Genomic DNA, 24,191 nt, shown 5'->3' with positions numbered 1-24,191 from the left:
GAAAAGGGAACCCTTGTACACTGTCGGTGGGAATGTAAATTGGTACAGCCATTATAGAAAACAATATGGAAGTTCTTCAAAAAATTACATAGAACTACCATATGACCCAGCAATCCAAATACTGGATATAAATCCAAAGGAAATGAAAACAAGATATCTAAGATATATCTGTACTCCCATATTCATTGCAGTATTATTCACAATAGCCAGGATATGGAAACAACCTAAGTGTCCATCAATAGATAAATGGATAAGGAATATGTTTTTATACACACACACACACACATATATATGGTGATAGATATGTTAATTAGCTAGATGGTAGGAACCCTTTTACAATGTATACATATATCAAATCACCACGTATACTTTAAATTTCTTACAATTTTATGTCAATTATACCTCAATAAAGCTGAAAAAAATGTGCTTGATGATTCAAGATGAATGTACAGTTTAAAAGGAAAAATCATAGCAATAATAAAAAGGACCATTCAAATGAGTGTTGTGTTCAAAACAAAGGAAAGTCACATAGATAACTGAAATACAAAATATCCCAATGCACTTTTCTACTTTTGGGAAAAAAACATCTGTAGTTTTGCTTCATCAAGACAACATTAAATCAATGCTGATTATTTTAATATTATTAATTTCATACTTGTAATATGTAGATTGGTTTGGATTTTATAGTTTTTTAAGGAGTCTGTACTTACAATAATTTATACCGTATTTATGTAAGTTACATTGCATTTACAATCAGGTAATTTGTCAGCACTGGGTACCTTACATTTTTTTTCCTTGAAGAGAAGTCTACTCATTACTTAAGTTGAAGATCTTATGTACTAGGACTATTTATGAAATAAAATATGAATAAATAGATTATGTCCAGCACCCATATCTCCATTATAATCAATTATGAATTTCAATTTACATGGGGGTATTTGTTTTGTAAATGTGTCTTTGTGACTAGGGATGTTGAGTTGTGGCAAAAGTTCCTGTTTCATAATTCACATTTGCCATCATTGACTTGTAGAAAACAGGGTTTCAAGAAATCAGAGTGGCCTGCTTTCAAAAGCCAGAGATTGTGATGCAAGGCCAAGTCAGCTCCTACCAAAGATTCTCGCTCACACTGGGGCATGTAAGCAAGGTAAGGAGCTGAGGACTGAGAGGAACACCTGTCAGCTTCTCTAAGGTCTCAACAAGATCATCATCCCAAGAGCAGGTATCCTCAAGGAAAGACTATCCATTGAAGCTGTGAGTTCACTGCTCAGACTTCAATCTATTTTCACTGTACCACTTGCACTAATATTCAGCATTTGAAACACATGTGTTTTTTGTGGTGCCAATATTGTATTTTTAAATTTTCTTTTAGGTCATGGAAGAATGCTGGCTGTAGCCCATGAACTCACAGAAATTATAAACCATCTTTTAGGAAGGAATCAGTCCATCTGAAGAGTGTATTAAAGAGAAAAATAAGAGAAATAAAGACATAGAGCTTCAGCAAGGGGATGAAATGGATGAAGAGGAAAAAGAGAAGAAAACCATATCTCAACCCCAAAGTAAGGCTTTTTGCTGTAGAAATATATAGCTTGTACATAGCATAAATTCTTCTAAAAGAACAAAATATGGATGTAAAAATGTTTAGTATAAGTGGGAAAGGCACACTTTTTGAGAATTAACTTAAGTATTCAAATTCAGAACTAGTATTTAAAGCCTTATGACTAAACTATTATCCATAAAAGTTATGTCTTATTTGTTACATTCTGTTTATGCTTTTTCTGTTTCACTTTTATCAGTTCCGCAGGACAGGGCTATGGTGCAAAAAGGGGTTTACCAGAAGTGAGCATTGAGCAACAGTCTCATCTTAAAATACTTTTGCAAGTTGTTATGCAAAATCACAGTTGCAGAAAAATTACTAAGAGCTAAGCTATTAAATATATCAATTATACTATCTCTAGACCAGATTTTTTTTTTTTAGCCTGTTCTCTTTCAGAGAATTTTCTATTTGTATTCATAGAGCAGCCAGTACATGCTAAACCTCAGGCCTCTTATAACAAGTACCCCAGTATATCAGAGGAAAGTTTTCACTTAATTGCAATTTGGGTTAAAATAAAAATACACTGGTGTCATTTCGGGAATTGTAGGCAGGTATAAAATTTAACTAACACCAAAATAGTGTAATTTCCACCCTCATTTTCTACCCCTTCTTATGTACAATGCACAGGAAAATAAGCTTACGAAACAACAAGAAATTTTCTTTTCTATGAAAATAATCTGTTGCATTTTTTCTTTTTTCTTTTCTTTTCTTTCTTTCTTCTAGTAATTTTTCTAAGCTTATTTAGATTTTGACATTGCTCTTTGAATGCAGGTAACAGATAAAATAAATCTGTTTGATTTGGAAGGTTCTTATTTTTTGGTTCTTCTGTAGTCTTTGATGTTGCTCTTGGATGCTTTACAGGTAGGTAAGAACACAGACTTCTATGTTGGATACTAGGATTTGAATCTATAGTCCTTTGCTTGAAGGTGCTGGGACAGTGCACAGGAGACTTTAAGGCTCATTTCCTCCTCTGTCAAATGAGGTTCAGTATGCACCTTATACATTTGTGATGCAAGTTAAAGATAATATATAAAAACGTTAACACAGTGCTTGGCACCTTGTAACCAAATGATAACTGTTGATTATCTTTGATATAGGTATTAGCATTACAGGTTTTTTCTTTAATGATCTGCTGTTTGCTAACAGTTGTACATTTAAATCTTGAGCTTCAAAGGTGTCTTCATCTGGGCTACATGCTATACAAAAATACTCAGACTGAGTGGCTTATAAACAACAGAAATTTATTTCTCACAGTTTCAGAGGCCGGGAAGTCTAAGTTTGGTGTCTGGTGAGAGCCTGCCTCCTAGTTCATAGATGGCTGTCTTCTTGCTGTGTCCTCACACAGCAGAAGGGGCAAGAGTGCTCTCTGAGGCCTCTAGTATGAGAGCACTAATCCTATTTTTGGGGGCTCCATCTTCATGACCAAATCGCCTTACCAAGGCGCCACCTCCTGATACCATTACACTGGGGACTGGAAACATTCAGCGTACAGGAAAGGATTAGAAACTGTGTTCTCTGGTAAGGTGTGTATATTGAGTAATGATGGCTTGTCTGAAGTACTGAGGTACTGATTTCTTTAAAGCTTATCGGATATTGACATTTGGAAACCTTCAACATTTACCAATTTACTTTATAAAGTTTTATTTCTATATTTCCATAAATCACATTTTATGTAGAGAAGCTATATGCAAAGAGATCTGCCTGGAATCCGAGAATATTTTTCTAGTCTGAGTGTACTAGAGAAAAAAGTATATCATATGGCATACTATATGGTTTCTTCAAAAAACTAACCCGTGGATTTAAATAAGAAGATGAAAATATCAATCAGAGAACATTTTTGTAGATTGTAGGTACAAAGTTTTCAGAGCAGGGATTTGGACACTATGCTCCAGCCCCTGGTTAAGGATGCTGTATCAGGGTCTCATTGTGAGATAGATGGCACATTCAAATTAGAATAATTCCAGAAAGGTTTATAAAGAACCGTACTATTATGAAGGGGCAGGCAGGGTGGAGCCATAAGGGACCCTTGGGCTGTCATACCTCAGGCCTGAGAGTCACGAGGAGAGAGAGGTATCCAGAACCAGGGGAGAGGGAATCATGCAGAACAGACCACCTTAGAAGAACAGTGGCCTTAGGTTGAGGGACACAGACAGTTCTTCTGTTTGGAATAAATTCCCTGACCTCATCCCCTGCTTCTGCTCTCCTACAGGAGTTCCCTATTTGCCAAGCCCAAGGGAAGCCAAAAGGCACAGGAGCCTGTTACATTAATTCATTCAGAACAACCTCCCAGGGTTGAGAGCAGGATAGACGGTGGTAGAAAGTGGATCTGAAGGGGCAAACAGAAGATATCTTCACACATGCTGACATTATAAAATCGAGAATTCATTTTTTTCTTGTTATTATATTCATTGGCGGGAAGTATTCATAAAACAGAGTTGAAGCTTTACAAACATGCACTAGACAAAATCCTTATAGTAATTTTAAAGCTACTTTTTCCACAGTGGGAAAGAAGATCATAGCTTAAATTCCCTGTTCTTTTTTTTTTTTCTTTAGTTTTTTTAAGCTATATCAGTGCTAGAGATATATTCCTAAATCTTGTTATGCCTGGGTGCCACCCTCTAAAAATGCTCTCTCAGCCCTGAGCTTCCCCAAGTTCCACTGAGTGCTTGCTTTGGTCATTCACTCACTCTTCATTCAACAAATATTTATGGAGAGTCTCCAATATCCTAGTATTGTGCTGGGCTTTGGGTAAAAAAGTAGTTAAGTAGAATAGACACAGTCTCCACTGTTAATATGAGAATGTTTTTCAAAACTTATAGTTTAGTAGATAAATGTTTCAAAGGGTGTAAAGAAAGATTTAAATAGTTTAGTAAGTCTGTATTCATAAAGGTATCCATTAAGCGCAACAAAACCATATGATCACTAAATGTACAATATAATATTTAAACATTAAAAGTTGAGAATTCACAGAGCAGCCATATCTGTGCTAAAGAGTCATAGACATTTTAGGCAGCATATTTCCTCCTTTATAAAAGAAGGATTTTTATCTTAAATTTTAAGCTGTTCAGTTCTGGAAAAGCTTATCCCAATGCAACTTGTGAGACAAAGCAGAAGTGGCTGCCAGGATCTGGAAAGTGCCGTCCAATATAGTAGCCAAAGAACAGTCTGCTATAATAGAAATGTTCTATTCTGCACTGTCCAATATATTGGGTACTAATAACCATTGGTTATGGTGGCTGTTACACACCTGGAGTGTCGCTAATGAGACTGAGGAACTGAGTTTAAAATTTTGCTTAATTTTAATTAATTTAAATTTAAATAGCCACATGTGGCTACAGTAGGACAGTGCAGATCTAGATGCATGCGGTGGGGCTTGCTAAGTACAAGTTGGTTCATTTAACCTCATTTCCCTTTTCTACAGGGTTAATAACAGTTAGTCATTACTCATACAACATCGTGTGCCCAGAAGAGTGTCAAATAGCGAGAAAATCAAAGATAGGTTATGTGTAAATAACAAATGTTGACAAGGAGGTGGAAAATTTGGAACTATGTGCATTGCTGGTGTGAATGTAAAGTGGTGGAAAACAGTATGAAGGGCCCACAGAAAATCACACATAGGATTACCATATAACCCAGCAATTCCACTTCCGGGTATATAACCCTAGAAAAATGAAAGCAGAGACTGAAAGAGGAATATGATTCAGCTTTAAAACGGAAGAAGATTCGGACACATGATATAAAATGCATAAATGTTGAAGCCATTACGCCGAGTGAAATAAGCCAGTTACAAAAGGATAAATAGTGTATGATTCTACTTATTTCAGGTATCTAGAGCAGTCAAATTCAGAGACAGAAAGTAAAATGGTAGCTGCCAGGGGCTGGGAAGAGGAGGAATAGGAGTTACTGTTTAACGGGTACAGGGTTGTCAGTTGAGGAAGACCAAAAAGTTCCGGAAGCGGACGGTGATGTTTGCACAGCAGTGTGAATGTACTTAATGCAACTGAACTTCATAAAATGGCTACAAAGCTAAATTTTATGTCACATATATTTTATCACAATTTTTAAGATAGGTTAATCACATGTAATTTGAAAACTTGCATAGAAAAGATAAATGGCAGTTTGTGATTGCTCCGTGGACTGGGGATATAACATGACTATTTACAGATGACCTTCCAACCCTGAGATTCAGTGGGTTTAAGAGCCCTTCAGATGAGGGATGGCAGTGGTACACAAGATGATGTATACCATCTGCAGGGGGTGAGCCTTTATGTGGCGGCTACGCCCCTCTTCAAATGCTTGCCCTGCTTTATCTGGGCTTTACCCTAAAGACCTCATGGCTCAAAAAACTCAGACTGGAGGTTCTCGAGAGCCAACTCTCCAGAAAAATGTCTAAAACATAGAAGACCTGTCTGAGAGGCTGGCCAGGGTGGTCAGGTCAGTTGCAGAGAACCCAGGTCAGTCTAGACCTTCCCATTATCAATATCTGTATCCCTTCATAGTCTGTTCTCTGAAAAGCATCTTGTATTTTTTCCAGCTGAATCTCTCTAATTCCACAACTGCAGAATTTCTTGACACCCTGGAACCTCCAATCCACTAACCTAATACCTTTTTACTTGGCCTCAACACCATCATTCATGTCCTCTCTTCTCTCCTTACTAGGTTTAGATGCCGTGGCCCTCCAGTACCATCATTCTGTGCATAGAACCCTCAACACTCTTATTCCTCTCTCCTGCATCATATTCGCCTGGCAGCTCCAAACTCTGGTTATATCTGGAACTCTGCCTGGTTTTATTTGGTGCCCAAGCAGGCAAAAGAGGCTCATGAAAACACACAACTGTATCAACTGGCCTCCCTTTCTATTCATGATCTCTGACTTCAAATGAACCCTCAGTACCACTCACAATCTGTCTATATTTTCAAGGTCCATTTGCTCTCTCCCTGTCCTGAGATGCTACTTCCTATTTTCTCCTCTCTTCTCAAATTTCCTCTTATTCCTCACTTTCAGCCGATGGCCTTGCTTCCTCACTGATAATAAATGTTTCCTCATTTACCAGAATCTGATGCCCATACATTCTGGGTCCCCTTCCGCCATCAGGGAATAACCCTTCCGCCATCAGGGAAGAACACCATTTTCTCCTACTTAACCCCAGCTTTCCGTTTGTGCACCAGATCCCCTTTCCACATCTACTCAAGAGCATTGCTCCAGCAATTATCCCTTTTCTCTTCTGCATTGCTATTTTTTTTCCCTTCCCTTTTGGCTCATGCCCATTAGCATATAAATACATGTACTTATAATTAAAAAAAAAATTCTCCCTTGACCATACATTTCCTTCCAGCCACTGCCTCATTTCTCAGTCTCCATTTACTCTCTTATTCTCTCTGGGCCCACTCCACAGAGGCTTTGGTCACCATACACCACCATACTCCTATCAAGTTCGCCACTGAGCTTCCATATGGCCAAGCCCATTGCTCAGTTTCAGTCCCAATTTCACCCACTTTAGCAGCATTTGATAGAGTTGACCACACTTGAAAGATATTTTCATTTGGCTTCTGGAACACCAACCTTCGTCAGTTTCCCTTCTATCTCAGTGATTAGACCCTCTCATTCTCCTTTCTTGTTCTTCATCTTCCTGATCTCTGAACTCTGGAGAGCCCCAGGACTTAGACATCAGACATCTAAATACTACCTGCCCACTACCTAAGTGCTAAAGGCATCCAGATTGAAACCAGCATCCCAGACTCACCTATCCAACTGCCTCCTTGACAACTTAATACCTCCAAACGCAAAGTGTTCAAAAATGGTATTCTTAATCCCCAGCAATCCTCCCCTCCCCTCCTTCAACCCACACAACTTGCTGCCCAGGTAGTCTCCCCCATCTCAGCATAAGGAATCTCCTTTCTTCTAGTTGCTCCAAGTAAAAACCTTGACTGATCCTCTTTCTCTCTCATACCCTACATCCAGTTAGTCAGCCAGTCCTGTCAGCCCCTCCTTGGGAACATATACAGAACCTGCCCTGTTCTTACCAGCTCCACTGCCATGGCTTTTTGTCAATCAGGGTTTTCCAGAAAAATAGAATCAACAGGAGATATCTATCTATCTATCTATATCGAGAGATTGAGATTTATTATAAGGAATTGGCTCACATGATTATGGAGAATGAGAAGTCCCAAGATCTGCAGGTGGCAAGCTGGAGACCCAGGAAAGTTGGTGGTATAATTCAAGTCTGAGTCCGAGGGCCTGAGAGGCAGGAGAGCAAAGGATATAAGTTTCAGTCTGAGGTCAAGTCTGAAGTCTGAAGAAAACTGATGTCTCAGCTCAAACACAGTCAGGCCTAGGGAGAACCAATTCTTTCTTACCCTATCTTTTGTTCTATTCAAGCCTTCAACAGATTGGATGAGGCCCATCCATACTGGGGAGGGTAGTCTGCTTTATCCAATCTATAGATTCAAATGTTAATCTTACCCAGAACACCCTCATAGACATACCCAGAATAATGTTTAACCAAATACCTGGGCAACCTATGGCCCAGTCAAGTTGACACATAAAATTAACCATCACAGCTTCCTAACTGGCTGGCCTACTTCCATTCTTGTCCCTTAATCCATCCTCAACACAACAGTGGGTTAATAAAAAGAAAAAAGGCCACATCAAGGTCACTCCTGTGTTAAAAATTTCTGTGTCTTCCCTTCTTAATCAAAGTAAAACTTAAAAACCATCATGACCACCAAGGCCCTACATGATCTATTCCCTACCCTTAGCCCCACCACCCATCACTCTTCTCCCACTCCTTTTGTTCCACCCACACTGATATTACTCCAAGAAGCCAAGCAGGCTCCTGCCTCAGGGCCTTTACATCTGCATATCCCTGGGCGTGAAATGGGCTTAACCCAAATATCTAGGTTGTTTCCTCCCTCAACTGTTTTATCTTAGAGGCCTTTGCAATAAACCTACTTTCTTCAGTTTATTATAGCTCTCCTCATCTCTCTTATTTTGCTTTACTTTTAAAATAAACTTTAGTTTCTAGAGTGCTTTTAGATTTTTTTATGGTATATTATCATAACCAATGAACCAATCTTGTTATTTTATTACTAAAGAAAGTACATACTTTATTCAGATTTTCTTAGTTTTTTTGTTTGTGGGGTTTTTTTGTTTTTTGGGTTTTTTTTGGTTAGATTTCCTGAGTTCTTACTTAAAGGCTTTCTTCTGTCTCGGGATCCCATCCAGGACACCACATACATTTAGTTGTCATTTCTTCTTAGAGTCCTCTGGGCTGTGGCAGTTTTTCAGATTTTTGTTTGTTTTTGCCAACACTGACAACTTTGAGAAATACTGGTCAGATATTTTGCAGGATGTCTCACTATTGGAATTTGTCTGATGTTTTTCTCACAAGATTGGGGTTATGGGTTTTTGGGAGGAAGACTACAGAGGTCAAGTGCCATTTTCATCATATCATATGAAGAGCACATACTATCAATATGATTTTTGACTCTTAATATTGACCTCGATCACCTGGCTGAGGTGGTGTTTTTCAGATGTCTCCAATGTAAAGTTACTCTTTTCCCGCCTTTTCCATATTGTACTTTTTGGGAGAAAGTCACTTTAAGCAGCTTATACTTTAAGGAGTGGGAAGTTAGGCTTCTCCTCTTTGAGGGTGTAGCATCCTCATAAGCTATTGGGAATTCTTCTGAAGGAGAGCTTTATCTGTTTGCCATTTGTGTATTCAACTATTTATATCACTATTGATTCACAGATTTTTTTTTTTTAACTTTGGGTTGTAATCTAATACTACTTTATTCTGCTGTTCAAATCGTTCCAGCTTTGGCGTTGGGCGCCCTTTCAGCTGGCTCCTGCATGTCTGACATTTTCCATCAGTGTAGGCCTCTCTCCTCCCCAACTTTTTTGAGCACGGCCTAACTTTTTTCAAGATACTTACCACTGTCCTCACAGGATATACACTTTATCTATTTAACTTTCCTCACTGGAATGCCAGGTCCCCGAGGGCAATGTCTTGGCGGTGTTTTTGACCACGCAGTATCCTCAGCTCTTGTGCGGACGCTGGACTGGTACTGAATGAATGAATGAATGAATGAACGGGTCTGGTGTTTAAAACTCACTGGAAAGGGGTGAGTTCGGGTTCTGGGAAAGCCTGGGTGTGACCCGCAGCCTCCTGGCCCGCCGCCTACAGGGTCGCGCGACAGGTGCAGGGCCGGCCGTAGCTTCTCACAGTTACCACCTCAGAACGGCGGGAAACGCACGGGCCCGGCCCGCGAACGTCACAGGCACGGTGGGGATCCCCGGGGAAAGTCCGGCGCCTTTGGGCGCGGGTTCGGGGCGGGGTGGGGCGCCAAGGGGAAGAGTGCCTCGGGCCGCGCGCTCTGCGGCTAGTCGGCGCCCCTCCCCCGCCCCCGGGTCCAAGAGCACCCGGGGGCACACAGGAGAGGAAGGAGGCTGGAGCCGGGCTCCCCGCCGTCCAGAGCGCAGGGACTCCCGGGAGGGGGGCGGGAAGGGGGCTGGGCTCGTGGGGAGCCGGTGCCGTCGCACAGGGGCGGGGCCTGGTCCCCTGCTGCGGGCGCTTCCGACGCCCGAGGGGCTGGGCCGGCGGCACTCAGATGCGGCTGCGGCGGCGCGGAGGTCGGGTGGCCGCGGAGGAGCCGCGGGAGGCGCCGGGAGCCCAGCCGCCGGGAGACGCGCCACAGGTTTCCTTCCCCGCCCGGTGCCCGCGCGGGACAGGCGCTTTCAGGAGGGGGCTTCTCGGTTCGCACGCTCCGTCCGGTTCCTGGTTCGTGTTTCTCACCTTGGGTCTCTTTTTCTCTCCTTCACCCACCTGGGCGCGGGGACGCCCCGCGCAGGCTGTGCGCGGAGAGCTGCGGGGATGCGGCGGCGGGGCGGACTCTGTCGCTCGGGGACCCGAGGGATGCCTTCGGGGGGTTGTCGGGTCTCACGCCGCCTCTCGGCCCCTCGGGGAGCACGGCTTTTGGGTTTCTAATTCAGAGAGGAGTGATTGTTTTTTATTCTAGGGTTTCATTGAAATGATTTCAGAGATAACCTGTTGACAGGCTTCCCTTATACAGTATCCACCTAAGACTACTTTTGGGACGAAAGGCTAATTTTTTTTTAATTAGTGGAGGCATTACTTCGGTTTGATCACTTGTTCACTTCCTATTAGGTTGCACTTTCTCAAAAATACCAGAATGGGTACTTTTTGACTTGAACTTGACAGTGTGACTCAGGAGCCAGGAAATACGGAGAAATTGATACCGCCTTGAAACAGCCCCTTCCAAGCCCACATGTCTTTTTTTTTTTTTTTTTTTTTTTTTGAAGTGTGGAGACAAGAAGTGGCAGCGCCTACGAGCACCACACCATCCCGAGAAGGAATTCTAGGCTCGACAGTAGCCGAGACCTGTCTTACTTCCTGTGGTTCTCACGCGCTTGTTTAAGCCGTTTCTCAGCAAAGGGAGGAGCTGTTATTTCCACACGGGTATCCAAAAATGAGTCACAGAGCTGCTCTCTTAATTGTGAGACTTTGTTAATGAACTTCTGAAAAGTGAGGTTTGCTCTGGCTGTATTTAAAATAAGATTAAGATGTGACATACAGGCGCTGCTGAGCTGGGGCTGGTGGTATAGGAAGTAGCAGTTTAAAGTTTTCACTTTCCAAAAGCGCCTGATGGTACAGCGCACCAGCTAGGGTCACTAGGCTGGTGTAAGATAAGCATTTAAATCATGTGCTTTGCCACAGAGACTCAAGAGAAAATTAGTTTCATTATTCCATAACTGGTTTGTTACTATTTTTACTGGGATGGTGTGATAGAAATGTCATTCATGTTACATAGTGATTGTCACTGAATCAGAATCTTTTGGACAGTTTGTCATTAGTAAATTAGTGCCACGTGAAAAGTTTTGTCATTAGTAAATGAGTGCCACAGGAAAAATTTTGAAGACTGTGGATACCAGATGGAGCTGAGAAATCACAATGTTTGAGTTGAGAGGTCCCACTGCATCAGGGTAATAGGTCTTAGGAAGGGACTGTACACTATCTCAACACATAGTAGAGAAGGGGACAGCATCACTGTTGGACCTGAGTCACCTGAATTCAGCACAGGAAACAGTTACCGGGCACCTTTTCTGTGCCAAGCTCTTTATTGAGCTATGGTTATACACCTGTGAATAAGACAGAATCTTGCTGACAAGGGCCCTAAAGATTGGTGTGGAAGGCTGGAAAATCCAATAGAAGGAAATGAATACAATGGCAAATCTATGCCCATAGTAGAGCCTCTGTCCCAATATGACTGATGTCCCTGTAGATCTGGGATTTTGAATGAAGTAGGTCATCGTTGCTGGGATGAATAAAGAAGGTTTTGAGTTTAATCATCTACTTGTCTTTGTAGGCAGTCTGTTGAGCTTATTCAGTAAGCCTACCTTTCAGTAAGTGATTTAAAAATATATTAATTAGAAAGGCATGGTTTTTAAAGATTTTGAATTAACCATATTTCATATTATCTAATAATGGTGTAAAATTAAGTCCAGCTTTTTATTACCCCTAGACAATCTCAGGCACTCTTACTCATCTTTTAAAAAACAGAATGACTAATTAATGGGTTACAACATTACAACACCATATTGAAACAACTTTCTGATCATTGTTTTTATAGTTTCGATCAATCTTTTCTAACACATTATAGCTGTGTGAGTCAAAATGAGTAAATCCACAGTGTCACAGTTTACTATTGGGACTGAAATTTGCTCAGGTGCTTTTGGACGTGATGCCAAAATATATTCAATTTCTTCAGTTTCATAAGATATCCAACTAGTGAGGGAAATGATGCTAAGTTTGAGACAACTTTACCTTGATTTCCATACTTCATTTCTCCCTTGAGGGCCTCAAAATTACTTTTTCTATGAGAAAGGATTGAGTGTGATCTTCACTGTTGTACTCCTTCAATTTGGCACAGATTTAGTCACGATATGTGTTAGGAAGTATTTACTGATTAAAAAATGAACCTTAATGTAAGAGGAGGAGCTGTCAGACAGATGGAGGGTTAGAAGACCCAGCAGAAGAATCAGCCTGTTTGGGATGGACTCTGGCTGGGGAGAGGGCAGGAGAACAGACTGGGCCAGATCACAGGCCCGTTTGCTGTGTTGGAGCTCTGAGTTTATCCTGTAAAGCACTTTGAGCACGTGAATGATATTGTCAGATACATGTTTTAAAAAGAACTTAGAATCAAGATGGAAAATAGATTGAATAAGAACAAGCAGCACTGACCTTTGAGAGATACAGAAGTGATTACTATAATATTCAAGATAAGAAATAAAAGAAGACTTGAGTCATGGAGTAATAGTGAGGAATGGAAAAGAGGGAAGGAACTGACAGATGTTCAGTGGGTGGAACCTGCCACAGAACCCAGAAGCAGACATGACAGTGAGGGAGACCAAGGAGGTTAGAATGACCCTCACATTTCTAGTTTATGACTAGGATAGGAACAAAAATGGAAGAGTAGGTTTAGTTTCAAGGATAACGTGGAGCTCACACAGCGTTTGACATATAGTCAGTGCTCATTAAAGCTTCCTGAGTGAATAATAATAATAGTAGCTAAAATTTATTGAGTGCGTATCATGTTCCAGGCACTATTCTAGGTTCATTTTGTGAATTAAGTCTTTTACTCCTTATTGCAATCCTGCGAGATAGGTACTATAATTAATTACTTTTGAATGGTGCAGAAAGAAAGTGTGGTGATAATAGTTGTCAACGCCAGAAGTTGATCCCAGTATCTGTCTCCAGAGCTTGTATTCGTAACCACTCTGCTGTGATATGCTGTCTCCATGAATGAATGAATGATGTTTTGGACACTGATAAACTCAAGGTGGAATCACTGTCCTGATCCTGACAATTCTCCCTCATCCAGGAATAGCCCAGTACATGAGGTTGGGCCCCAGTGGTCCTATTGTGCTGCATAGCACCCCTCCCCACTACCTCCATCCCGAGAGATACCTGGAATAAATCTAGAACAATCAGAACATTTCTCCTGGGAGTTTTAAACATTTGAATGGAAACTCCCAGTGACTGCAGGTTCCCAGAGCTTCAACAACTGTGTCCTCACAGTTGCCTAGGTTACTTCCCTTTCCAAGCACTGAATGTTCAGTGTTTTGTGTTTCTTAGATGTGCTCAATGTTTTGTTACTAAGAGCTGGAGGATCCCACCCATGGGGAAGCAGAAAGGCTGGCCGGAGGGTGTTAATCTACAGAGCAGCGTAGATGCTGATGGTGGAAGATTTACTAACAGAGGCAGGTCCACAGCAACTCCAGATCTTACTCCTTGTGTGCGATCTGCCTTCTGGGGGGGCCTGTTTGTTCTTATTTTACGCTGAAGCAGGTACTTTCCAGCCCCTCCTGTCTCTAACTGCCAGAATCTTGGTAAGTGACGCTGACCCTGTTGTGTCCCCTGTTTTCTTGATTTTAGCTGGACAAAATGATTCTAGTTTCCTGGGTTCAGGCCCCGCCACTTCCCTCTTCCTCTCTTCCCCGCAAAATCTGACCCCAACTCTTTACTGTTCTCCTTGTTCCATGATTCACCCTACTTTGGCTTGGAATAATACTGATTTTTGTTCAGCAGGCAGGGTCTAATTATCTTTTCCTCAGAGGCCTCTATTTTGGACAATGTATGCATTATAAACACGGAATTAATGTGTACCTAACCAAATCAGCAAACTCACTCAAAGTTTGAAGTTTATAAAATATTCAGATGTCTAAAACTTGAAGATTTGAAATGTTTTCTCTACGCATGAAGAAAATGTTTCGTTTAGCATTTCCTCAGATTTACCAGGATATCTAGATGTTTATAGTTTCCCATTATATGAGACTGACATGAAGCTTTTTGGGATGATCCAGCCCACATGTTTACCCCTTGGTCTGAATTCCTGTCTGCCTGTAATCCATTCAGTGCTCAGAGAACAAGAAAGGGAAGGGTTTTGGTTAATATTTCACGTGGGTTTGTCTTGCCTCCTTATTTTGACTGTGGTTTACCTGAGAGTGAAGAATTTCTAGAGTTAGGGGCTCTGTTAGGTCTCTAAGCCTCCTCCCAGGTCTAACCATCCTGTGACTTTTGCTGATAGTGAAACCATCTGTCAGCGTATGTCATTTGCTGGTCACTCCTTCTGAGTCTGGATACTAGACATTATTTGTGTATCTCATTCAAGTTCTTTGTAAGGCTCAATAATTTGGTAATTTTTAGTAGGGGGAAGTTTTAGGATTAGTAATTTCCAATTATCCTTCCTGAGCTAATAACATGTTTCAATTACTTTGTGTGTATATTTTTTTCTTTTTAGTGGATACAGTATCAAGGTAATCCAGAAAAGATGATGCTGCTTAGAAAAGTATTCCCCATTTTATATACCCAATTGTTTTACTTGTTTCTCTGTTCAAAGATATAAAATGAGATTTCATTACTCATTGCATAACTTATTGGGTAATGATGTGAATTCTGACTTTCCAGAGTAGTGGAAATAGCTCTGTTGCTATTTCATGTGGAAAAAGAGTGTTGTTCTTGCTTCTGTTTCAGTTTCAGGACATGCACCAATACATGTCTCCCCTCCGGATTTTGTTTCTCATTTTCTATTATATGCCTGGGTATACTGATTAGTGACACAAATCTGTTGCTTTAAGATAAAGTAGGACACAGTGTGTGGGCTGAATTGTACAGTGTTAGTAGATAGCCCACTTCTTCCTCCCCTCTTCCCTGATTACCACGTGGTAAACCAACATACAGCGATGTGAGCTGACAAAATTACTCATCATGTACAAAGAACTCTCATATATATTTTCTCTTTTAATTGTCATAAAAGCCTGGCAAAACAGAAATAATAAGTATCATTATTATTGTTGTTGTCTGTATTTGAATTCTATAGATAACGAAGGAGACCCCGGGAGAGATTAAGTGACCACCCAACATTACCCAAGAAGTAAGTTGCAGAGGTCCACTATACTGTGCTGTCACTACTTGACTAAAAGAGGCAAACTCAGTAACTTAGGCCAAATTTCCTGGAAACAAACTCTGAGATTTGCATATACAAGAAATATACTGGGAGATGCTCTAGGAACAACACCTTACAGGGAGAGAGGGCAGCAGAATTACATAGAGGGGGAAATTGAACTGCAGTGCATGTACAATAGTGGTCATTGTATCCGCCACATCAGCTTGCCATTGGATGTGGGCTGCATCCAGGCAGAAAGTGTTGTCTTGGGCTAAGAAGCTCCCTTCATTCTAGGGCAATTCTTGGAGCTGTGCACCTTTAGCAGCTGACATTGCTGGCAGCTGGGGGAATGAGGGCCCTGGTCCTGAAGGGGATCCGAGTGTCACATCATCCACTACATTTGTGTGGAAGAGAGCTTTCTTCTTTATGAGGGCTTTGCTTGTGTCTTTCCGACCCAGACCATTGCCCTGCTGCGTGGAGGCCAGGAAGCTGGCATTTTGTCCAACGCCCTTAAGGACTTAGAATAGCTCACCAGAGAGCAAGAAGACAGTAGCCTTAGTCCTGGGACAATGAGGAGCAGAAGAGTCAGGTGAGGGGAGGCCAGGACGAGTGGAGTAGGGAGCCTCCGAAAGAAGACTAACAATTACCCCGGCTGTCCAGACCAGGTACAGAAGGGTAATGCATGCTGGCCTTTGCTAGAATTCAAGGCTTTGCCATTGGTAAATGGTAAAACAGTTTTGTGATATAGGCAACCTTTTCTCTCTCTTCTCTCCCTCCCTCCTCTCTCTTTTTTCCCTCAGCCTTTGAAAGGCCCCAAACAGGTCCAGTGAATCTCAGTGTGTAGCCTGTAGACTCTAAGATCAGAAAGCTGGAATATTTTGAAACGTCGCCAACAAACAAACAATAAAAAGGAAACAGAAAGGAAAGCCCAGGCCCACACCCACATTTCAGATCTACTGGAACAGAATCTTTAAAAGCGGAGCCCATGAATTGGCATTTTCAACAAATTTTCCCTAGATGACCTGATACATGCTCTGAACCGTTATGCTCTTAATAGTGACCAAGCCTGTTGGGATTTTTCAAATTAGCAAGAAGCCATGGGAACTGGGGAACAAAGGAGCACCTGAGCCTTAATCCCAGCAGGCTTGCTACAGTGATGTTCATCCCTTGTCTTTCATAGCATATTCCTGTTGTGGCCAACAGAAAGACTGGCCCAAATTCCTTGGCCAGCCTCCAACCAGGATTGCTGGAGAGAGAGCTGTGTTTCTGGCTTGGCCTTTTACTGTCTTGATAACTGGGGAGGAGATGCCAAATTCCTGGAATAGTTGTAGACGAAGGTGAGCGGCAGGGGTGGGGGGATTGTTGGAAATCGGTGAATTTATAGGAATCAGTAAACTTTCTAAGAGAAAGTTGCAGAAAATCTTAAGCCAGATGATGCTTTGAGATGCTGTCTTAAAATTTTAAATGACCATATAATAGGATGAGACAGATAACAATGACAGGAAAATATATTATCTGATTCATTGAAATAGAGAATAATTATTTTTCTTCAAAGAAAAAAGCACTGATTTTGACTCAGGTCATTGCAGGAAGTATTAGTCACCTAAAAAATAATCTGGTAAATTCCTAGGACATTTTGATATGTTTTGTTGACTCCTGCAACACCAAATTGCTGTAGTTCCTATCCCTTCATAGCTTCATGCCTTTGCTCTGCGTGGTTGTCTCTGCCTGGTCCCGTCCCTTTCCTTGCCCAGCTAACTCTGGTTAAACCATTTAGAATCAGCTCAGACACCATCCTTTCTGGGAAGCCTTCTGTTCCCCTCATCCAGATTGAGTTCTCCATCTTCCACTGAGCTCCCATGTATCCCTCTATTATTAACATTTATTTTCATTATTCTCCCTACCAGCCTGTGAGCACCCTCAGGTCAAGGACTGTCTTCTTCATCTTTGTGTTCAAGAGACGTAGCCTCATCAAAAATGATTGCAAGAAATGATCATTCTGATGAGCATAGTTAATCAACAGATATCTATTGAGGCTCTGCCATGTGCCAGACACTTTGTGTACGTGGCAAACACAGCTAGTACAGCCCCTGATCCCATGAACTTGATTGGCAAACCAAAAAGATTAGGAAAAAAGACAATTAACAATAGGATATGATAAATACTGGGAAAGAGGAACTACTGGAAAGTGTGAGATCAGAGTCAAAAACCCAGCTTAATCTAAGGTCAGAGAAAGTTTTCCATTCTCACGAAACATAATTCATATAAAAATAGAAGCTAAGAGCTTGGCTTTGGTTATAAGGCAAGGGACCTCTTTTTAAATAAAGGAAGATCTTTTGGTCTGCCTAGTTCAAAATCTCTCAACCCTTCACATGCATGTGCATCTGTGTGTGTGCGTGTTGTGTGTGTTCAGTATGTGAGCACATGCATTGGCAAAGAGAGAACAAGAAAATATGCCTCCTTCATTAAATGACTTAAATAGCTGGCAAGGAACAGAGAAGGCAGTTTCTGTGCATCTCATTCAGTGCCATTGCTAGAAGCTAATTTGCTAACATTTTAATATGTAGTACACAGAAAAGGAATATGAATTTAAAGCTCTGAAAATCATGAGCTTATATTACAGCTTTTTAAGAGTTAATTTTAAGAATGATTATGGCCTAGGTGGGTGCTTAGCAGATTTGCCTTTGGGGTTTTTTCCAGACCAAGGCTGAAGCACCTTTGCTTAGAGGTCAGTGTCTGCTCCCCCTTCTCATCTTTCCACTTCACTTTCCTGGCCCCCGAGAGAGGATGCCACGCGGTGTTGGAGGTTGTAGACTCTGCCTGGCTAGGCAGCTCATGCTGGGTCCTTCTTTTCCCGTTTATGGCCTGTTCTTGCTCTTTCATTATTTCTGTACCTGCTTATTTCTCTCCATACATTTTAAGCTTAGTTGAGGGCAGGGACTGTGACGTCCTGATTTTTCAATCTTTGAATCTGCTGTGGCTCTTCTACTGCAACTTATTTACATTTATTATATTACATACATAAATAACCTTAAATATAGTATCTTAATTAAGAGACAGTCTTTTGATTGAGAAAGTAACCAGATTGATTCTCCACTAAGAACCTATTTCTTGTCTAACTTGATATCACAAAGCAAATAGGTGCACATTTAACCTATGAATGTTTACTAAGAATTCTGTGCATTTGGCTGATTGTAGGGAAGGAAGGATTAAGTCATCATAGAGCAGCATTTATTAGATATAGCTGGAGATACAGAGTGCTTTGCTGTGTCTCATTTAAGTCAACTTAAACACATCCACACTGAACAGCATCTTAAAACAACATTGATACTGACAAATGGGTTTAAAAACTATAGTGCAAGTGAAAATGCAACTCAGGCTTGAAGTGTGATTTTAAATGAATGGACACATGATGTCCTGTGATGACCATTTGCCATGTTTTCTCACATCTTTCCTCCCTTGCTTTAGTATAGTCCTTGGTTTATAAGTGTAACAAATTATATTCTAATTTTTTGTCTTACTTTTACTATGAATGTTGTACATAAGGAGTGTATGAATGGTGAGGAAATAATTCTAAACATTTGTTCTTACACTTTCTGTTTTTCATAGTTGGGCTTGGTTTATTGTTGAAGTGTAGGTAATAAATTTAGTTAGCCACTGTGAATCCAACTGAATGCATTTGTAAATTAGTTCAACTTTTATATTTTCATTGAGTATGAGAATTTTTAAATAAAAGGCTATGGTGGTGAAATGAAATATTTTCTCCTTTTCGAAGTGTAGAACTCTTTAGAGGATGAAGCTTATTCCTTAAAAAATCAAAACTATGGTAGTGTCAGCTCATCTGAAAAGATTAACAGTTGGCAGAAGAAAATTCCCTGTAGTAAGCTTAATTTTCTTGTTATTTAATTGGAAAATTTCTCAAGTTATTAACTGCCTTTTGCTGAAACTTAAGAGTGCTGTGGACGTTTTTCGTTTCCGTTGACATCTAGATACCTACACCTACCACTGACAGCAGCATAAACACACAATAAGTATTTTCCTTTTATTTTTCCCATGTGGTGTTTGTAACTAAAACATAGGTAAACCTTGTATTCTGACTTTTTTCCTTCATTTCTATCTTAGTGAATAATAAGTCTAAATTAATATCTTATTTTTAATTTATATTTATTTGCTAAAGGGTAGACACCATCATTTCATATTTTATTGAGAATATTTTATCTCCTGTGAATTTTCTATGTATTTTCCTCCATATATTTTGTTATGTTATTTTCTTATCAGTTGAAGTCATCTGTTCATATAATGTTGTGTACCTACCTAATGTCTACTATGTTTTGTGCAAATATTTTCTTCCAGCCTCTTGCTTTAATTTTTAATATTTGTTATTCTTTTTGGTGCGTAGCGATTTCAAATTTTACATAGTCAAGTCTGGTTATCTTTTCCTTTGAGAGGTCTTCCACAACCTCCAATCCCACAGAAAGTTATCATTGTCCCAGAGTACTAATAAATATTCAACTTCCTTGTCTATTAGTGTTTCTGTTATTGATTTTGCATTTTTAATTCTTTGATGTTACTGAGGTGTATTATGGGGCCTACAATAAGGATTAAAGTCAAATAAATTATTGCTCATCTATTATATCAGTCTGGTTGCTTAAATTTTTTTCCTCCCCTATTATTTTTTGATGGCTGCTTCTTCATATACTAACATTTTATATACAATTGGTCCATTTCTCAATATTTTATTCATGTCCATTTATTTAATTTTTATGTTTGCAAAAGTATCATGTTTTTAATTTTTTCCTTACTATAGGTGTTCATATCTGCTAGGGCTTTCCCCAGTTCACCAGTGCTGTGTTCCTTCCAATTTCTAAAAAAACTAATCATTTATTATTTGAGCTTTATTTTAGGATCACTTTCTTTTTCAGATGTTTTTTTAAACCTTGGCAGGAATTTTGGATTTAGCTCAGTCAAAATATTAAATTGGGGGGAGTTTCAGATTCCACTCATAAATATGTATACATGTTAATTCTGAAGTAGAATCTGTAAAAATATGCTTATATGAGAAAGAGAGAGAAAGAAATGAGCAGACAAGACAGAGGATTCCTAAAGAGTTCCTGGTTACTACCAAGCCAAATTCATAAATCTGTATCATTGCCCTTTTATTAGTGTTTTCTAGAAAGCCTTTTTCTTTCTTCCTTTCTTCCTCTTTCCCACCCTCTCTTCTTCCCTCCCTTCCGTCCTTTCTTCTCTTTCTTTTTCTTTCTTTTCTTCCTTCCTTCCTTACTTCCTTCCTGCCTTCCTGCCTTACTGCCTTCTCTCTCTCGTTTTTAATTTTGTCAGACTTACACATACATAATTAGAGTCAACTAGTTCTGTAAAACATTTAATAAAAGATAAAAGTCTAATGACAAAAAGTCTGTTGCATTTCCCCCTCCTCAAAGGCAGCGACTTTCAACTATTTTTGCAGATTGTTTTAGTATTTATGTTCATATCTTAAACAACACACTTGTATTACTATTTCTTGTTTTAGGCATTGCCTATTGACTTCTCTGTATGGAAGACAGTGTTTTAGCTCATTTTCACCCCTCTTTTCCATAGACATGTACCCTCCCTTCCTGTCCCCTCCTTCCAACCTCCTAGTACAGCTCCATTATCATTTGTTAAATCAGTATTCCATGATTATATTTTTATGATTATAAAAATACTAATCACAGCTGAGCCATGCATTATATCATGATTACCTATCTGTGACTATTTTTTTTTTTTTGCTTTCTTGGAAGTTAATTGGTTTTTGTTGTTGCTGTTAGTTTCATTTACACTTACAACCTACTCAACCCCAAATTGTCTAAATCTCCCCTTAAGACATTTTGACCCATCAGGAATTCCATCAGTTTCATCTTTCTGAAGAAATCTCTCTCCTGTTGCCTACTCACCTAATCTAGACAGGTGATCTTTTCAGCCAGGTTCATATCTGTCCTCGTAGAGTTTCCCTGTGCCAACATTCTGGGATGCCCTCGGCCTCTCTCTTCTGTTAGAACTCACGTTAGGATTCTTTATTTTGTGTCTTTTCTGACTCACTTCCTTGTTTTGTCAGAGTGCATTCCCCAGCTTCTTCCTGAGAAAGAGAACATAGGAGGTAAAAATTTTTTGAGACTTTGTATATCTGAAAATGTCTTTATTCTTCCATCATATTTGATTGAATTCTGGGTTGAAAATACATATTCCTCAAAAGTTTAAAGGATGTTGCTTCATTAGAGTGTTTGACTTTTACAGCTTTGTAGGTGATCTGTTTCCCCCTGTCTCTCTCTTTCTTTTCCTCATACAATGTCCTCTCTCTGGAATTCCTATTATTTGGAATTTGAACTTAAAGGATTGGACTTATAAATTCCTCATCTTTTCTGTTATTTTGTAATTTTTTTTCTCTCTTTCTACTTTATGGAGAAGGGTCTTCCATTCATCTGCCTGTAGGATATAGGTCAGTGTGCTGGACAGTAGGTGAAGGAAGAGGGCTTGGAGGTCCTGCATTCCCTATAAAAACATTCACTTAATCCTCTTCTCTTCCAAGCCAGTCTAGAGTCAGTGTGGCCTGTCCACCCTCCTGGCATGGGAGGATGGGGATAGTGGATTCACCAACTTCTTAGAAATGCTTCTAACCAAACATACTTGTCACCCTGAAATCATCACCTCCATTTCCATAGGTACTCAGCCTTTAATTCTGATTCCAGAACCTTTGACTATTTCTTTATGGCATGATTTAGATCATTTCTTGGCCTTCATTGTTTGCTTAGGACTCAACGTTCTTACATCTGCTGGGCTTATTATCACTAGTCTGTTTGCTTTACAGCTTCCAAGATTTTTGTTGCTGCTCCCTTCTGTCTTGCTCTTTACCTGGTTGGTGTATATCTTTACGAAAGTTCCTTTAGTGGGATTTTGGAAGGGAGCAAAAGTAATGTTCAATTTCCCGTTTTACACAAAATACAGGTTTTCTTTAAAAATACAGATGTATTTTCTGGTTGAGTAGTATATTAAGCTAGTAGCACAAAAGAGCAAATACATTCATCAAAATAGCTATTTACTGCCTTAAAAAGTAGAGAATGGGACACAGGACTGAGGTTTGAATTTGGATAGGGGATGGGGAGGGGTCAGATACCTCTGGTTGGAGGGCATGTCTAGAAGGAAGACAGGATAAAATGGCTTTAGAGGAGTTTCTTTGGGCCAGGACAGATGAAGTCACTTAGGTTAGAAGTAAATAACTCAACTATTATTCACACATTTTCCTGTTGATAGTTGTGGAGAGTGTGTACATTTACCAACAAAAGTAAAACCACAAGTATCATACAAGAAAATGACTTGCATTTGTTAAGAATTCACTCACTGTGCATCAGACACCTTACTGAGCACCCCTTGAGGTTAGAGTGTTAATCCAGTTTACTTAGAGCTGGAAATCTAATGTAGGTTTATGCAACTCTGCAGCATGTTTTAAACACTAAGCTGTTATATCTTTGTGTCATGGATGACACCAGTTATTGAAATTAAGAAAAATTTTATAATTACACAGAAAACCAAAAATCTGTTTCCCTCATTAATTCATAAGTATGTCTTTAAATTGACGAGAATAAAGAAGTTGCCTAAGTTTGGTTTCAGCTATACCTGTATTTTAAATATTTCAGAAATCTTATTTCATGTTTTTGAAAATCTCACTTCTTTCTTTAAAAATGCTTATGGAAGCATTTTTTTGCGTATCTAAAAAAATATTTTTAAAAGACTGAGACCATGATTCTTTTGCTAATGAGCTAATCTCATCCTTTCATATTTCTTGGCACATAGTAGATACTCATGAAATATTTGTTGAATGAACACATGAAAGTCTGTCACAGTGGCCTGTGCAAGCTCATGTGTCCTGAAGGATGTGCACAAGAATATCAATCACATAGTCTGTTTTTAAATATTACTTAGCAGCTACTTAATGTGGTGCCCAACATAGTTTATTTAACAGATGCCATTGATTCTATGCTCTTGTATATATTTTAGTTAACATAATTGAGTTTTTTTAATATGAATGTTAAAATCTAATTCTAGTATATTGAATTCTCAACACAAAATTAAAAATGAAAGGTATGATATTTTAAACCGTATGCATTTCATGGATGCTGGTAATTATTCTAAATGGGCATCAATAATCTATTCATGAGAGAACAAATAAAAGTTATTCCTTAGCTGTAGAATTCTCTACAATTTTGGTCAGATAGGAAGTATCCTTTGATTCCAATTATGAATGTTGCTAATGACCACAGCAGACATTCAGCATTCCTTTAATCCAAAACAGAAGTTCAGATATAAGGGAAAATTTAAATTCAGTAATATTAAAAGGTCTGTAAGATTTTTTTTTTAACATCTATTGGCGTTGATTCTGTATAGTACTAAACAGCACAGCTGCTATGTGGAACAGTCAAATTGGGGTAAATGTATAAGAAGTTTGGTTAGCTCCTGCTTTTTAGTTTGTTAGTTTTGTTTTGCAAGAAGTTGTTGTTTATTTGTCTTCTCTGATAGGTGTAATGTGAGATATTCACTTTGAAATAAAAAATGTTGTTATGATAAGTGAATTTGTTTCCTTGGGCATCTTTTATACAATAAA

At 39.6% G+C, this 24,191-nt stretch overlaps 1 protein-coding gene across 9 annotated transcripts in view; it reads left to right on the top strand.

The window, feature by feature from the left end:
* The first annotated feature begins 1,008 nt into the window (after positions 1 to 1,008).
* STX11 (syntaxin 11) overlaps positions 1,009 to 24,191 on the top strand; it is a 35,183-nt gene continuing 12,000 nt past the window's right edge. For 2 of the 9 annotated variants that reach the window (XR_004138360.2, XM_064486625.1), the window contains exons 1-2: positions 1,079 to 1,251; positions 1,370 to 1,556. Coding sequence is in view for 3 of the 9 variants with exons in the window: in XM_064486625.1 (XP_064342695.1) it covers positions 1,511 to 1,556 (46 nt within the window). In the remaining 6 variants the exon portion in view is untranslated. Of the gene's footprint in view, positions 1,252 to 1,369; positions 1,557 to 10,163; positions 10,375 to 13,269; positions 14,004 to 15,493; positions 15,548 to 16,739; positions 16,897 to 24,191 lie in introns of those variants that run through there. The other 7 variants (XM_031456480.2, XM_064486629.1, XM_064486628.1 and 4 more) reach the window with 7 other exon arrangements.

Source organism: Camelus dromedarius, chromosome 6, assembly GCF_036321535.1.
Source record: "Camelus dromedarius isolate mCamDro1 chromosome 6, mCamDro1.pat, whole genome shotgun sequence".
Taxonomy (NCBI): domain Eukaryota; kingdom Metazoa; phylum Chordata; class Mammalia; order Artiodactyla; family Camelidae; genus Camelus; species Camelus dromedarius.
The sequence above is the reverse complement of the archived record's forward strand: the minus strand, read 5'-3'. Positions and strand labels throughout refer to the sequence as shown.